Raw genomic sequence first — 15,869 nt, 5'->3', positions numbered from 1 at the left:
AGACCCTCTGTGTTGGGGTAGAAATTGTCTCTTGGGGCCCCCTTTTAAAATCTTGCCCCTTACCTTAAACCTATGCCATAAAAATAGACTCCTTGGCTGCAACCCACCACAATCCATTTGGATAGAAAATTTCAAGTTTTATACCTCCGGGTGAAAAATGTATGCTATCAGCACGTCACTATATTAAACTTTTGTCTTTTTTTCCTACCAACATTGGATGATCTCAAGGTTTTTGCATGCCATTTTATCAACCATGCACGTTAACTTGCTTTTTGCACAAAACATCTCTGCATCCTACACAAATCAAGCACTGACTTCCATCTTTGCACCATCAGCAAATGGATTATGCTTGATGTCCTCATCAAATTCATTGAAGTATTTTGTGAACAGCTGAATCCTGGACACTGCTGGTGGTGCATGTTCCCATTTATTCTTGATATTTCCACAATGGAATATTACCCTCAATACTGTGTGCAATATCAATGATATTGAATGATGTAGCAGGCTTAAAGGGCTGATGGATCTATTTTTGAATTTTTTACTTTTCAAAAGTTCTAAAGTTTCTAAATTAACCTTCACTAAAGTTATATTTGGAGCTCCATTTAATTTTTTAGATATCATTCCAGCTTGATAAAAGTGAAGCTCGCTGCAACACATGTATGTCCTGCTGGACTTGTGTTAATATATTTAATTCTTAACCATTGTCTTGTCTTAAAGTTCACACTCTGGACACTGCATGCTATTGCTATTTGGGATGAAGCAGATAAGTGGCAAATTTGAAGCAGAGCTCTCACATAGAAATGTATGCACAGATCTCATTATATTCAATCTTGTTATTGATAAATTAGGGAAAGTGGGTACTGGCAATATTAAAATAGTGTCTTTGATGATTTTGAAGAGGTTTCCTTAATGTGGACATTATAAAGGGATCTTGTGCTCTGTATAGTGAAGTTGTGTGACCAGTGAGATGACAGATAAAATGCAAGATCATTGGGATGCCTTTTATCTAGTCCATTTTGTCTTATGGATTTTTTTTGTCCATGCTGCTACTGCCTCTATTCCATGACCTTCAATTTTGTTTGGTCTATTTTGTGACACTTTATCAAAAGATTAAGTACTTGAGTATCATTCATCGGCAAAGGTCTTATTAAAACTGACATCAGAAAAAAACTTCAGTTGAGTTCAAATTTGCCTTTAATGAATCTTTGTCAGTTTCCATTAATTAATACATCTGATTGTTATACAAATGTTTATCTCTAAATGCTCCCTCAGCTATTAAACTTTTTAGGAGCTTGGTTTATTCGTGCCTTTGCATTATTATGAATATAGATATATGATCCGCTGGCACATGCTCACAACAAAACATTTCAGATGAAAGCTCATGCCTCCAGTTTAAACTTCTGCTCTCTTCAACCTGGTAGGCTGCAGGCTATCTGGACCTGGTAACTTATGTCCTTTGTACAAAAAGCCTTTCCTGAAGCTTGTGCTTTAAAAAAAAAATGAGATCATCTGAAGTATCTCTTCCACTCATCCATGGTGAAGAAGTACTTGAATAGTACCATGGACTTGCCATCTGTTTTGCTTTCTAATCAGCCCTCCTGCTTTCTAACAATTTTGTAACTTTGTCTTGAGAGTAAGTGGGCAGTAATGCTCCTTTTTGTGTTTCATTCTTTGCTTGTACCAGAAAATTTGGTGCATTTTCAGTGTATGTGTTATCCTCTCCATCATAAAATGTGATTTATGTAAACAAAAGTTGCATCAACTCACACACAGTTCCTTATTTAAGATGGTTTTCACTTTTCACAATTTTTATTTAAAAACAAGGTTTGGGTAAATAATTATGCTTCTCAAAATAACACTTAGTTTTTACAAAAGAATTTGAAATAAATTAGTCTTTTCCCAAATTCTCACAGTTAAAACCCTGTTCGCTGAACTAATTTTAACAAAATTAATTTTTAATTTTAAAACTTTACTCATCCCCAGAGGGAAACTGGTCTGCCGACAGTCACAACACACAAGGTACACAAAAACGTGAAATTAAAAGTGAAAACAACAAGAAAAAGACATGCGACTTGACTGGCTGCCATGTGCTGTGGCACTGCAACGGGTGGTGAAAACCGCCCATCACATCATCGGTGCCCCCCTCCCTGCCATGGCTGTCCTTCACCGCACACGGTGTCTGAGACGGGCTGGCAAAATCATTAAGGACCCCTCATACCCCCAACCATGGACTGTTTGCCCTCCTCCCATCAGGGAGGCGATACAGGAGCCTCAGGTCTCACACCAGCAGGCTAAGAAACTGCTTCTTCCAAAACACCATTACCCTGCTGAACTCACAGGCCCGGTGCTAGCCCCCCCCCCCCCCCCCCCTTCTCATCAGTATTATTTATAGTTTATATAATTTATAGTTAAGCTCAATTCACCAGAATATAGCACGTCAATCTCTTGCACCGTAACAACTATCTGTATATATGTATATGCCTATGTACATACGCCAATATATCCTCATTTGTATATATTGTCTTAATCAGCATTTTACTACTTTGCACTCTGGTTAGATGCTAAACTGGATTTCGCTGTACTTGTACTTGTACTATGTGAAATGACAATAAAGTTGAATCTAATCTAATGTGCACAACACCTTCACTGGAACAAATGAACAAACAAACACAGACTTATCCCCTGGGCAGAGGATTGTATAGTGTCCCCCACGCCAGGTCCCCATTGTTCTTCGGGCGGTTACCCAAGCCGGGTCACCATTGTCTTCCCTTCCCCCCTCATGCTTATCGACCGCGAGGCTGCCGCTGAGGTTCCCACTGCCACTGAGGCACCTGCTGCCGAGACTCCCATCGCTGCCACCGCTGAGGCTCCTTCGGCCCAGGGAGACCTCGCCTCCCGGCTTCATCACAGTCCCCTAGGAGGCCTGTGAGTCGAGTCGGGCCTAACGGGCGCGTTCTGGTCTTTGGTCGGTGGCCGTTGTTTGGCCCGCGAGGCTCCACGGGAAACAACCGCCGCACACACGGCTCCCCGGGAAAATCAAGCTACATGAGCGGCTCCCCAGAACTAAGTCTAACTAATGTTAAAACATTTGAGAGCTGTATGAGTCTAGAGGGAAATCTTACTTCCTGAATGTGTCCAACAAACTCATTGTATGCTTGAGTATTACTAAACCACTACGCAAAAAAAAGTTCAGTTGCATGAAAAATGTTAGGCAAACAATTAAATCTACCTTGTGTGGATTCTGTTTATTAAGCATAACGGAAATTATTGCAAAGGTACAAAATCTTTTTTTTAAATACCCAAAATGTGCAATGAAGCTTCAGGTCATGAACACATGAATTTGATTTTTGTATTTCAATAGACATTGTTAAGCTAAACTCAAAGTAGATTTGTCTGTGTGGGTGGGGGGTCTGGTTTTCTTTGTTGAATGTTATTTGTTAATTGGGATATTTCATTACAGACATGGCAAGCCCAGTAAAAGACAATTGCAGAATGAAAAGCTACAAGAACAAAGCATTAAACACTCAAGAAATGCGAAGACGACGAGAGGAAGAGGGAATTCAGTTACGAAAACAGAAAAGGGAAGAGCAGGTGTGCAAGGAAGAAAACTTTGAAAATACTTAATGCAGATGCTCAGCTTCTTTTTTCATCTAATAATTTGGTTTTCCTGTTAATATTCTAGTTGTTCAAACGCAGAAATGTGGCTGTTCCTGGAGATGATGAAGTCATGTTTGAAAGCCCCATTCAGGATCCTGATATAAGTTCAACTGTGGTATCAATGCCAGGGGTAAGTGGAAGGAATTAGAATGATTTGATGTCTGACAGAATTTTGCAAGAAAAGTATTAATCCTCCTATGCTCTCATAGGAAGGTGTAATCACAGCTGAAATGGTACAGATGATATTTTCAGATGATCCTGATCAGCAGCTTGCTGCCACGCAGAAGTTTCGGAAATTGCTTTCAAAGGGTAAGAATCTGTTGTATTGGGTTGTGGGAAAATCTGTATATAGTTTGGATTTTGTGGTGAGGCACATGTAATTGATACTAGCCTATGGAAATGTCTGCTAAACTATTACAGACCTCCCAGCTCAGTAGGCCCCCTGGCATGCCTGATTGACAAAGTACTAATTGATTAGAATGAGCCAAATCCACCATAAACTTTTATAGTGTAGATGATAACATTGATATCGATATTTATCTTTTTCTGTTTGGCAAGATATGAGTGTTGTGCCACAGGGATCAATGCTGGGGGCATCAACGTTAAAATTCATGTAAATCATTTGGATGTGGTTGCTAAATAAACAATATCTTGAATACTTGTATATAGAATTGATCTTAATGTGTACTAAGGAACTGCAGATGCTGGTTTAAACCAAAGGTAGACACAATAACTTAGTGGGACAGACAGCATCCCTGGAGAGAAGGACCGGGTGACATTTTGCGTTGAGACCCTTCTTCAGAATGACGTCAGGGGGGAGATAGATAGATAAAGTGTGATTGTGTGAAGACTGGGCTGAGGGAATGCAGATCAAGGAAAATGTAGCTGGGAGAAGGTAACACAAAGCAAACAGAGATAAAATATAGTCGGCGACAGTAAGACTGGTCCGAGAACTGGGAAGGGGGAGGGATGGAGAAGAGGGTAAGCAAGGGTTACTTGAAGTTAGAGAAGTCAATGTTCATACCGCTGGGGTGTAAGCTGCCCAAGCTAAATATGAGGTGCTGTTCCTCCAATTTGTGCTGGACCTCACACTGACATTGGAGGAGGCCCAGGACAGAAAGGTCAGTGTGGGAATGGGAGAGGGAGTTAAAGTGTTCAGCAACTGAGAGATCAGGTAGGTTAATGATCTTAATGTGTTGGAAGACATTTAGAGAAGATTATTGGAGTATAATCTGGAATGGAAATCTCATGAGTTAAGGTTGGCAGGTTGTGCTTTGTATATGCTGGTGTGTGCATTTAAAAACAAAAAGTGAGAGAGGACTTGATTCAACTGTGAAATATCAAATTTTGAAGTCATTATAGCAAATTCAGTGTTCACATTACAGTACATAATTATCAATTTTCTGGGCATGTTTGAGTATGTGATGGCAACAAGGATTTCCTGAAGGATATACATCAGAAACTGAGAAGTGGATGTACAATTCAGAAATATTTACTGACAGCTAGACAACAGTGTGCTTTTTTGGAGATGAAATTGAACAGTGTTGTACACATTATCCACTTGCCACAGGATTCTGTACCAAATCATATGATAGGCAAGTGGTAGTTGGAAACAAGCCATTCGAAAGTACAACAAGTGGTGCAAAGAGATAATATCAGAGTGCAGAGCAGAATCTTACAGCATTATGCCATTGCAATTACAGAGAAAGGAGAATTTTTTTTAAATGGCATCTGCAATGCGGTAAATTGGGAAATCTGGACTGCACTCGAGTTCATGAGAGAGCTGATCAGTAATCTGATAATGGCACGGAAGAAGCAGCCTGTTGGTGTCATGGACTAGGCTACACCCAAAACTCTGAATTTCTTGATGTCTCGGGCAGGTCCGTTATCCAACCAAGCTGTGATGCTTTCTACTGTAGAAGTTGGTAATAATCATTGGAGACGGGCCAAACATTTAATTGTCTGAGAAAGGCCTGGTGCGCATTCTTAGCATTTTCAGGTAAATTAGAAATTGTTGGTGATATTTGTGCAGAGGAACTCGCAGCTTTCGATCATGTCCACTTCAATACCTGAACTGGATATTTATGCCTACTGAATGAGGCATGCACATCACCTGTGTGAAGGCAATTGCTAGCTCCTTTATCTTGCTGACTATAGGAGAGGTGGTTTTCATGACACCAAAGATAGACACAAAAAGCTGGATTAACTCAGCAGGCCAGGCAGCATCTCTGGAGAGAAGGAATGGGTGACGTTTCGGGTCGAGACCCTTCAGATTCATGACGCCAGGTTACTAAGCTCCATCTCCTTCCTGGACTCCATCTTTTGGTCCAAGATCCATCCCACTACAATGTCATCTGCAAACTTATAAAAGGAGTAGAGCAGAATTTGGTGTTAAGGTCGTGAGTGTAGTCAGGGTTGAGAACACATTCTTGTAGAACACTTGTGTTGAGATTTTTTGTGGAGGGTGTGATTTGAAGCTTATCCTTGCTGGTTGAAGTCTTGTGTCAAGAACGCGGATTCAGTTGGGGGGGGGGGGGGGGGGTGTGGTTGCTTGCTTGTTGACACCTTTGTCCAGGAGTGTGGAGATGAGCGTCATTATGATTATGGTATTGAAGGAGTGAATGGAAGGGAAAGGTTATTTTTAGGGTAAATAAATCATGTAATCTCTGATAGTTATGTTTTAATGTGTTCAATATTTTCAGGAAAAAAATTGAAGTATTTCAGGCTTTTTAGTTTGGTGGGCGGCATGCTTGCTCTGCCTATTTTTTTTTCTTGATTGATACACATACTATGGGAATCCTGGTTATTTGCATAGGGAGTATCAACAGATGATTCATTGTTATGCAATCTGGGATGAGTGTTATTGACAATGCTGATGACATTACCTGCCTCGGTACTATTCTCCATTTAGAGTACAGGATCATATTCTAGCCACTAGATGATACTGGAAAGCAATCAGTAGGGATAGACCCTCAGCACAGGTTTATTCTGATGAAGTTTGCTCTTTGACAAGGAAAGCCAGTTTATTTATTTTTTCTAGTTCCTTCCTCTCACAACTCTACATTCGGATTTTTTTTCAAATGCATGTCCATTTGTGTTTTAATATTTACATGTTAAAAGCATTATGCAAAGTTAAATTCTAACCCTGAATGTAGCAATGGAATCCTAACTAATTTTTGACTGGATTGTTTGTTTAATGTTTTTACATCTTTCAAGATTTTTGAGATTTTACATTTTTGCCTTTTAGAACCCAATCCTCCCATAGATGAAGTTATAAATACACCTGGTATTGTGCCAAGACTTGTGGAGTTTTTGAAACGGAATGAGAATTTTACCTTACAAGTGAGTATATATTGAAATGTAAAATATTACCTTTACAACAAGAGGAATCGAATATAGGAGCAAATAGGTCCTTCTGCAGTAGTACAGAGCCCTAGTGAGACCACACCTGGAGTATTGTGTGCAGTTTTGGTCCCCTAATTTGAGGAAGGACATTCTTACTATTGAGGGAGTGCAGCGTAGGTTTACAAGGTTAATTCCTGGAATGGCGGGACTGTCATATGCTGAAAGAATGGAGCAGCTGGGCTTGTATACTCTGTGGAGTTTAGAAGGATGAGAGGGGATCTCATTGAAACATATAAGATTGTTAAGAGCTTGGACACACTCGAGGCAGGAAACATGTTCCCAGAACCAGGGGCCACAGTTTAAGAATAAGGAGTAAGCCATTTAGAACGGAGACGATGAAACACTTTTTCTCACGGAGAGTGGTGAGTCTGTGGAATTCTCTGCCTCAGAGGGCGGTGGAGGCAGGTTCTCTGGATGCTTTCCAGAGAGAGCTAGATAAGGCTCTTAAAAATAGCGGAGTCGGGATATGGGGAGAAGGTAGGAACGGGGTACTTATTAGGGATGATCAGCCATGATCACATTGAATGGCGGTGCTGGTTCGAAGGGCCAAATGGCCTGCTCCTGCACCTATTGTCTATTGTCTACTAGTCCGTCTTGACATGTCCCATGGAATTACTAGGTTTGTTGCAAGAGTGCATTTATTTTACAAGGATTATCATAAATGTTGTCATAAAATGCATGCATTTCCATTCCTGTATTTGGCTGCATCTCTTTGTGCTTTGCACTGACCTGAATTTTTTCTCTCTAGTTTTTAAATTTCATGTGAGTTGTTCAACCCAAAACATAGAATTAGATTTTTTAAATTCCAGTATTCTTAGTACTCTTTAGAAATGTATTGAGTTTTCACTCAACCGGTTATTTCATATTCTAACATTTGCATTGAAAAATTGCCTTAGTGTATTCAAAGGAAATGTTTATCTTGTCCTGAACACCATAAAATGTAATATGAAAGAAAAGCGAACTAAAGCTTGTACCTTAATATTCATTTAATAGAAAAAAAGACACTTTCTATGAATTATTAACCTGTGCTATTCTACATTCCCAGTTTGAGGCTGCATGGGCTTTAACAAACATAGCCTCTGGAACGTTTCTCCATACTAAAGTTGTTATACAAGCTGATGCTGTACCGATCTTCATTCAGCTGTTTAGCTCCGAATATGAGGATGTGCAGGAGCAGGTATTCCTTTTTGTTTTAAAGACGTGCATCTTTTTTCAGTTTCTATTTTATTTATTTTTTTAATACCGATTGTCCTATGGAGAGAACTCAAGTTTATACTAAAATGTTAAACAGAGAATTAAAATGTTTTTGGTTACCTTAACTTGAACAAGTGTAGATAGGAAATTGAAGGTTTGGACATTTTCTGATGTTCAGAATTAAAGCATTGAAATATTTTGTTGGAAAATAATATCTTGTGGATATTGATTACATTTTGTTGTTTTTTTTACATTCATATTTTGTTTTTAAATTAGGATTTGTATTTTTCTTTATAGCAGAAAATGTACTGAAAAAGACATGGATAACAAACTGTCATGTCTATTAATCTTTCTAATAGTGCCCACGATAATAACACCATGCACAAACTTAAAGATTGTTCCAAAAAAAACCTTCATTGCATGTCTATGATTTTAATCTAGCATATTTAAAAAGAAAGTCACGAAGCAATTTAATTAGAGATAATCATAACTTGTAACATTTTAATCGCTCAAAATGTAACTTATGTGGGCATACCGTTCATGTATTTTTGTATTGTCTCATAGGCAGTCTGGGCATTGGGTAACATTGCTGGTGACAATGCTGAATGCCGAAATTTTGTGTTGAACTGTGGCATTCTTCCACCCCTTTTACAGTAAGTTTATAGCAATTGACCATCAAAAGTATACACGAGTTATTTGTTCATGTTGCTTAAGGTGATTTGTGAAGAAACAGGGTACTGAAGTTCTGTTACTGCTTTTGTTGTTTCTTAGTGGAGCTTAAAATGGAGATGGGCGATAGTGTTGATAATATAGTCCTGAATTGTTGCAATGCATCCAGAGGAATGAAATTGAGTGAATACACATTGGCAATGATATAGTAAACACTTTCTCATGCATAGTGTTACTTTTTATTGAATATTATAGCTCTACCAGTTGTGACAAATGTCACAGTCTGAAGAAGGGTTTCGGCCTATTTCCTTCGCTCCATAGATGCTGCCCCACCCGCTGAGTTTCTCCAGCATTTTTGTCTACCTCACATTTTATAAATTTGGAGTATTAAGAAGCAAGCCATTTGCAGTAGTTTTTTTTAGTATGAGGAAGTGAGAATAGGCTGCCTAACACAATGAGGAGCATGCAAAGCAGACACAATGCTGGAGTAACTCAGCGGGACAGGCAGCATCTCTGGAGAGAAGGAATGGGTTACGTTTCGGGTCGAGACCCTTCTTCAGGGAAGTTGGCGGGACAGATAGAATGTAGTCGGAGACAATAAGACTAGTGGGAGAACTTAGAAGGGGGAGGGGATGGAGAGAGTGAAAGCAAGGGCTATTTGAAGTTAGAGAAGCCAATGTTTATACCACTGGTTAGAGAAGCCAATGTTTATACAGCTATCCAAGCAAAATATGAGGTGCGGACTGAGCGGAGGTGTTCAGTGAAACGATGGCAGAGCCTGCGCTTGGTCTCGCCCATGTATAGAAGTTGACACCTGGAACAGCGGATACAGTAGATGAGATTGGAGGAGGTGCAAGTGAACCTCTGCCTCACCTGGAAAGACCGTTAGGGTACTTGGATGGAGTTGAGGGGGGAGATAAAGGGACAGGTGTTGCATCTCCTGCGGTTGCAGGAAAAAAGGAACATGCAAGGCTGAATTGATCATAGTTTCCTTTTCTTCCTTTACTTGAGATTCCACAGAACCACATTGATGCTGACATATTAATAGAGCAACCTTCCTGTAGATTTGTGTGGAACGAGGCTTGAATTTTAGTTTTCATCACAGCATAGTTATGCATAAACATTCAATTATTTATAAATCTGTATCGCAGTACATGATTTAATTTGATATTCAACGTAACTTACTGATTAAAACTGTTCTCAAATGGTTCATATTGAAGCCATTTTGTGCAAAGTATAGTTATTCCTGTGGGTCAAACAAAATTGAATTTCGTTTTTCTCTTTATGCAAATTTTATTTTTTTCTTTACAGGTTGTTAACCAAGTCCAATCGACTTACTACAACAAGAAATGCTGTGTGGGCTTTGTCAAACTTGTGCAGGGGCAAGAATCCACCTCCAGATTTTGAAAAGGTATAGTTTGTGTCTTTATCTTTATTAATATATTCAAGTAAACAATGGCCTAGAATTTATCCATAGATATACTAGTGTGTTCCCACATAACTGACAACAACTTTTAGATTTCCATGCTATTGCAGATGTCCCATAATCACTGTCAGGCGTACAAAGCATTTCAGGCATGAGATTTCTCCGTGGATTTTGAAATTTGGTAAGCCATTGCCGCCGCTGCGAGGCTTCGCCGCTGTGGCCCCATCCTCGTGAGGCTTCACCGCTGCCGAGGCCTCACCGCTGTCGACGCCCCACTTCATGCCTCCATGGTGCCGACCCAGGCACCAGTCGCGGGCGCCGTCAGCCGCTTCGTCCGACCCGGGCTTCTACCTGCGAGGCCCCGACCCGTGCTTCTACGTGATGATCCGGGTGGCATCGAGACCACTGCGCTTCGATAAAGGCCTCTGGCCAGGTTCACAGCCGCGGGCCGTCGGGGTGCCTTCTGGCTGCGCAATACAATGTATTGTTGCATTTCCAACATGTAGTCGCCATTGAGTCAGCAATTAGCATTCCTTAATAGCCACTGGCTTTGCAAATTCTGGCAATCAGAAAATGTCCAGCAATCAAAAGAAGATAAATGATTATTTGCTTATTGTTCTTTCTTTTTTTTAAATAACTTGTCCATAGATTTAAAGAAATGAAATCTTTAATTTTAAATTTTGGGAAGTGTTATTTTCAAATAATGTCTTAAATTCCAGGTTGAGATGTTAATATTTTGTCAACTGTACTTAATTTGACTGAGTAGCTATGTAGCACAATATGATCATCTTTGAAGTACATTATGATCATCTTTGAAGAACATTTTCATCCTAATTGTTAAGAGTTGGATTTGAAATTTATTTGGCGTTTAAGTACAATGGTGAAGGATACTTCTCTCTAATTAGAGTAAACAAGCAAGGAACAGGTATCATGTTACAAGTAGGTGTGTTATAAAATATTTTCAATATGACAAGTGTAAACAAGCAAGGAGTTGGTGTCCTTTTAAGGTATGATTATCACACATTTTCTGTGTAAATTAAGAAGTGCCAAGCAAGTAAAATGTGTTATTTTAAGGTATAATTAAAAAAATTAGTATAAATTATGGTAATCTGGCAAGAAAACTGTCATTTCAAGGTATAAAACTGTAATTTCAAGGTAAAAACTGTCATTTTGTTATACTGATTGTATTGGGAAGGGTGATTATAGGGTGATAGATTGTATATATGACTAAGATACTGTATAGTATATGAGGGTTTTTTCTTTTCTTTTTATTTTTTTATTTTTTGTATGGCTTTGTAAATATTTGATTAGAGTATCAATGTAAATAATTTGGTGTACATATAGCTGCTAAATTTGTATAAGATAATTACAAGCAGTTGAATAAGGGGTGGGAATTAATAAGCTTTGGCTTCTTCCTGCTCCTTTTTGGACACATACGATTTCATTTATTTATAGATATTGTTTATGACACTTTATAAATCTTGTTTTGTTTTTTGTATGCTGTTTCACACTTTTTTATTCTTTTATAAACGACAGATGGCACAATGGGCTAAGTGTTCGGCTGGCAACCGGAAGGTAGCTGGTTCGAATCCCGCTTGGAGTGCATACTGTCGTTGTGTCCTTGGGCAAGACACTTCACCCACCTTTGCCTGTGTGTGTCCTTGGGCAAGACACTTCACCCACCTTTGCCTGTGTGTGTGGATGTAATTATGTGAAGCACTTTGGGGTCAATGCAAGTTGACTAAAAATGTGCTATATAAATAAAGAAATGTTAATTTAATTTAATTTATTCTGTTCGAAATAAATAATAAAATAAATAAATAAAAAGGTACAATTATCAAAAAATAGAGAGGGGAGAGGGGGAAAGAGAGAGAGGAAGAGGGCGAGAGAGAGAGGAAGAGGGGGAAAGGGAGAGAGAAGGGGAGGGAGAGAAAAAGAGAGAGAAAAAAGAGGGAGGGAAGGAGAGAGAGGGGAAAAATAGAAAGGGGGAGTGGGGAAGAGGGGGAGGGAAAAAAAGATGGGGAGGGGAGAGAAAGAGATGGGGAGAGAGAAAGAAAGAAAGAACAAGATATAGAGAGATTCCCGCCTCTTAACATTTCCACAGGCCATGGGGAAGCGTTACTACCAAATGACTTTCAATGATAAACTTCTGGACAAATGCAAGAAAGCAGCTATGACATATAATACACAATAAACTGTATTGCAAATACACAATAAACAAGTTATGCATACGTACTCTTACATGGGTATGACCGCACATTAAAAAAAATTCTGCAATATTGCACCGCGTAAAAATACTGAGTTCCTCAGCAAAATACTGATTTTCAGGTACTAGAATACTGAAATGCTCTGCTCTGACAAGACTTGGCAGCTCTGAATATATCGCGATATCTGCAAACTACTAAAAAATCCCTTAAAATCCATGAGCTAAGGCGGGCCCCTGGACCCCACCTGTAAGGGCAGGCGCTTGCACTCCGTCAACACAGAGTAAGATTTTTCATTTTCAAATGTTGGCAGATATGAGTATGCCATTAGTTTAATTGATAGTTTGGCTGAGTAGTCATTGGAATGGATGAATTATAGCATGTGTGTGTGTAAGGCGAAGTTTGGGGCAGCTAAAGACTTCCTAAATTGCAGAGGAATCAGATTTTGAGAATTGAGCTTTGGAATAACCCGAGGACTGCCTCGGTACAAAGGTGGCACATTTGCCAAAATTAATCTTTCCTGGACGTTTCTTGGTTTCTTGGTCCTCCAAAATATTCCAAATGGAATTTAAACTGGAGGTGGTGAAGGGAGGGCTTAATCCAGAAATGGTTATTGGGAGGAAAGAGCTACTTTAAATTTAGTTGCATCTGGTTGGGTAACTATAGTTGGGTGGAGATTATTCCATGCTTTAATTGTGCGGGGGAAGAACGAATTGCTGTATACATCTGTCTTTGTAGCTGGGATCATAAATTGGATCGAATGCCCTCGTCTGCTCATTGGTTTGGGTTTGGTGTAGGTCTTGTAGTCTATGTCGAGCTGACCATTTAACATTTTGTAAAAACAGGTCAAACGGTGAGCTTCACGTCTGACTTGGAGAGGGTTCCACCCCAGAGAATTCAGAAGTTTGGTGACACTCGCTTCTCTCTCATAGGTGTTAGTAACAAATCGATCATAGATCTTCATCCTATTGTCCATTCTATTAACGGGACTCGGATCCAAATTTGTCAAAAGAATCTCAATTTCCACAACAGTCTTAAAGCGCGTAAAACTATTCTGTTTTTTTGTGTGGATTAATTAGTATATTTCTCTCTGACGATTTGTATTTCCCTCTTTAGGTATCGCCCTGTTTAAACGTATTATCAAGACTGTTGTTTAGCAGTGATCCTGATGTTTTGGCTGATGCCTGCTGGGCCCTTTCTTATCTTTCTGATGGACCCAATGAGAAAATACAAATAGTAATTGATTCGGGAGTTTGTAGGCGATTAGTGGAACTTTTGATGTAAGCAACTGGATTTTCTTTATCGAACCACCTTTGCTCAGTTGATGCTGCCTTTACTTTCTCATTGCATTTTTTTCCAGCAAAAATTGTATTCTTATCAAAGACTTGTGGGTTCCACTGACAATTGAATTGTAGAATGTGCTCCATCCCATTCCCTACATTTAATCTCAAACTTGTCAAATTGAATTCTTGAATTATAGTTAATTGAATTTGTAATCACATGAAACTGCTTTCTGTCATAAATACTATTAACCTAAGCCTAAAGTACCATTGATCATATTGTTTGATAAGTTATAGAGTCATAGAGTGATACAGTGTGGAAACAGGACCTTCGGCCCAACTTGCCTACACTGGCCAACATGTCCCAGCTACACTAGTCCCACCTGCCCACATTTGGTCCATAATCCCTTCAAACCTGTCCTATCCATGTACCTGTATTAACTGTTTCTTAAATGTTCGGAAGTCCCTGTCTCAACTACCTCAAAGGTGGCCCTAGAAAGTGTGGACGCATTGGTGATCATTTCTCAAAGTTCTATAGACTCTGTATCAGTTTCTGTGGACGGGAGGATAGCCAATGTAACCTCACTTTTTACGAAAGAAGCGAGAAAATTGAATTATAGACCAGTTACCCTGACATTGGGAGTGAGGAAGATGCTTGTCAATTATTAAAGATGTAATAACACTGCATTTGGAAAGCAGTGACAGGATCGGTCAAAGTCATCATGGATTTATGATGGGGGAAATCATGCTTGACTAACCATTTGGAATTTTTTGAGGATGTAACAAGTAGAATGGATAAAGGAGAGCCAGTGGATATGGTGTATCTGGACTTTCAAAAAACCTTTGACATGGTCCCACGTGAGATTAGTGTGCAAAATTAAAGCCCATGGTATTGGGGGTAGGGTATTGAAATGGATAGAGAGCTGGTTGGCAGACGGGAAGCAAAGAGTAGGAATTAATGGGTCTTCACAATGGCAGGCAATACAATACAATACAATACAATACAATACAATTCAATTTATTGTCATTTGGACCCCTTGAGGTCCAAACGAAATGCCGTTTCTGCAGCCATACATTACAAACAAATAGACCCAAGACGCAACATAATTTACATAAACATCCATCACATTGCTGTGATGGAAGGCCAAAAAAACTTATCTCTCCACTGCACTCCCCCCCCCCCCCCCCCCCCCCCGATGTCAAAGTCAAAGCCCCCGGCGGGCGATGGCGATTGTCCCGCGGCCATTAAAGCCACGCCGGGTGATGCAAGGTCGCACACCGGGTCTTGGTGTTAGAGCCCCCGGCGTGCGCTCGCAGTCCCGCGGCCATTCCAAGCCGCGCGGGGCGATGGTGTAAGGCCCCGCTCCAGGAGCTCTTCAACCCCGCAACTCGGGCGGGAGAAGTCGCCGTTGCGGAAGCCCCGAAAAGCGGTCTCCCTCCAGGGACCCGCGGGCTCCCGGTGTCACTGTCCGCCAAACCCGCAGTTGCAGCCACCGAATCTCCGGGGGTCGGGCCGCAGCAGCGTCCACCACAGCTCCACCCGCTCTGGACTCGGCCAGCTCCGCGACGGTGAGGTGAGTAGTCGGCACCACAGCCCCCGGTCTTCCTGTTGGAGGCCGCTCCTCGTTGCAGCCCCAACGACAACGGAGACCCGACAAAGAAAAGGTCGGGTCTCCCGTGCAGGGAGAGATTTAAAAGTTACCCCCTCCCCCCCACACCACCCCCACCCCCCCACACACATACCCCAACAAAAAATAACAAAAACTACATAAAAACATAGACATAAAATAATAAAAACGCAGACGGACTGCAGAGGCCGCTGCTGACGAAAGTCGCGCCGCCCACCGGAAATGACTAGTGGGGTGCCGCAAGGCTCAGTGCTGGGACCCCAGTTATTTACAATATATATATTAACAATTTAGACAGGAATTAAATGTAACATCTCCAGGTTTGTGGATGACACAAAGCTGGATGGCAGGGTGAGCTGTGAGGAGGATGCTGAGGCTGCAGGGTGACTTGCTCGAAGGGCATTCT

The 15,869-nt window shown here is 40.5% G+C and overlaps 1 protein-coding gene across 1 annotated transcript in view; it reads left to right on the top strand.

Annotated features, from left to right (window-relative positions):
* The window catches only part of kpna5 (karyopherin subunit alpha 5), a 43,514-nt gene that overhangs the window by 8,731 nt on the left and 18,914 nt on the right, over nt 1-15,869 (top strand). The window contains exons 2-9 of the mRNA XM_033021107.1: nt 3,461-3,591; nt 3,683-3,787; nt 3,867-3,966; nt 6,905-6,999; nt 8,108-8,239; nt 8,821-8,909; nt 10,237-10,336; nt 13,672-13,835. Coding sequence (XP_032876998.1) covers nt 3,463-3,591; nt 3,683-3,787; nt 3,867-3,966; nt 6,905-6,999; nt 8,108-8,239; nt 8,821-8,909; nt 10,237-10,336; nt 13,672-13,835 — 914 coding nt within the window. The 5' untranslated portion in view covers nt 3,461-3,462. The remainder of the gene's footprint in view (nt 1-3,460; nt 3,592-3,682; nt 3,788-3,866; nt 3,967-6,904; nt 7,000-8,107; nt 8,240-8,820; nt 8,910-10,236; nt 10,337-13,671; nt 13,836-15,869) is intronic.

This window comes from Amblyraja radiata, chromosome 5, assembly GCF_010909765.2.
Source record: "Amblyraja radiata isolate CabotCenter1 chromosome 5, sAmbRad1.1.pri, whole genome shotgun sequence".
Classification (NCBI taxonomy): Eukaryota; Metazoa; Chordata; class Chondrichthyes; order Rajiformes; family Rajidae; genus Amblyraja; species Amblyraja radiata.
This window is presented reverse-complemented; position numbering and strand designations above follow the sequence as displayed.